This window comes from Arachis ipaensis, chromosome B05 (genome assembly GCF_000816755.2).
Source record: "Arachis ipaensis cultivar K30076 chromosome B05, Araip1.1, whole genome shotgun sequence".
Lineage (NCBI taxonomy): Eukaryota > Viridiplantae > Streptophyta > Magnoliopsida > Fabales > Fabaceae > Arachis > Arachis ipaensis.
In genome coordinates this window covers 503597-504789 of record NC_029789.2, presented here as the reverse complement: position 1 = coordinate 504789, position 1193 = coordinate 503597, and the positions used below count along the sequence as shown (strand labels likewise).

The 1193-nt window shown below is 33.0% G+C and overlaps 1 protein-coding gene across 1 annotated transcript in view; it reads left to right on the top strand.

Moving 5' to 3' along the window:
• The window catches only part of LOC107642283 (7-deoxyloganetic acid glucosyltransferase), a 4514-nt gene that overhangs the window by 2116 nt on the left and 1205 nt on the right, over positions 1-1193 (top strand). Inside the window, exon 2 of the mRNA XM_016345587.2 lies at positions 661-1090. Within this exon, the coding sequence (XP_016201073.1) occupies positions 661-1090 (430 nt within the window). The remainder of the gene's footprint in view (positions 1-660; positions 1091-1193) is intronic.

Sequence of the window (1193 nt, the reverse complement as noted above, 5' to 3'; positions counted from 1 at the left end):
GGGACGAAGATTTAGAATTCTTTTCGTAACATTTTTTTTATAATTTGACTTAATTATCAAACTTGTTTGAGAGAATTCTTATACTCTTAAATCTAATTTTTAGTATTAATAGTCCAAAATAATATTCAAAATTAATAATAATAATTTTGTTAAAAATCATGACAATTGAAATAAAATTTTAATAAGTGCGAGTAAAAAGAATTATTTTAATCTAAAAAGAAAGACAAACTCCAAATCAACTAAGAATGGAATAACTTAATTAATTATAAATATAGTTATTAGTTTTATTTATTTATGATTTAAAATATTGGTTATTAAATATTTCACCATATTCAAAGAGGAGATACATTCAGTATCATTGCAACATGAATCACGAAAACTAATTCAATTAGCTTCTCTCTTCAAATGCCTAAAACATGATAAATTAGAAAATAGATTCAGAATCATCCAATTTACAAAGAAAAAAAACATTCTAATGCCTAGCATAAACACCATGTAGAGATTTTGAATTTAGCCAGAGCCATTAGGCTGGTTTTTAGTCACTTTAGCATTATTGAAAAAGAAATTAATTGAATTGAAGTTGATTATAAAAAAAATTAAATCATCTCATTTTCATGAGTCATGACTAATACCATGGTGTTATGTTGAAAATCCATGAAGGGGAAGAAGACATGGACCGCCTCATAACTAGCATACCAGGAATGGAAAACTTGCTCCGATGTCGAGACCTCCCAAGTTTCTTTCGTCCAAACCGTGACACAGGGAAACCCCATGTTCATTTTGAAACCGTCGTCTCCGAGACCCAACAGTCGCTCCGTGCAAGCGCCGTCATATTGAACACCTTTGATGATCTTGAAGCCCCTGCGTTGTCTCACATACGCCGCCACTTCCCTACCATCTTCACCGTCGGCCCTCTCCATCAGCACCGTGAATCCAGAGCACCAACCTCCATAACGACGTCAAACAACAGCATGTGGGAAGAGGACATGAGTTGCATGGAGTGGCTCGATTCTCAGCCATTGAGATCAGTCATATACGTCAGCTTTGGTAGCTTCACTACCATGACGAAGGAGAGTCTCATGGAGTTTTGGTACAATTTTATTTTTGCTCTTGTATATATTAGTATTCAAAAAAATCATTGGTTACTTAGCATAACATTTTATTATTATAGAACTTTTTTACAAAATAAAAGT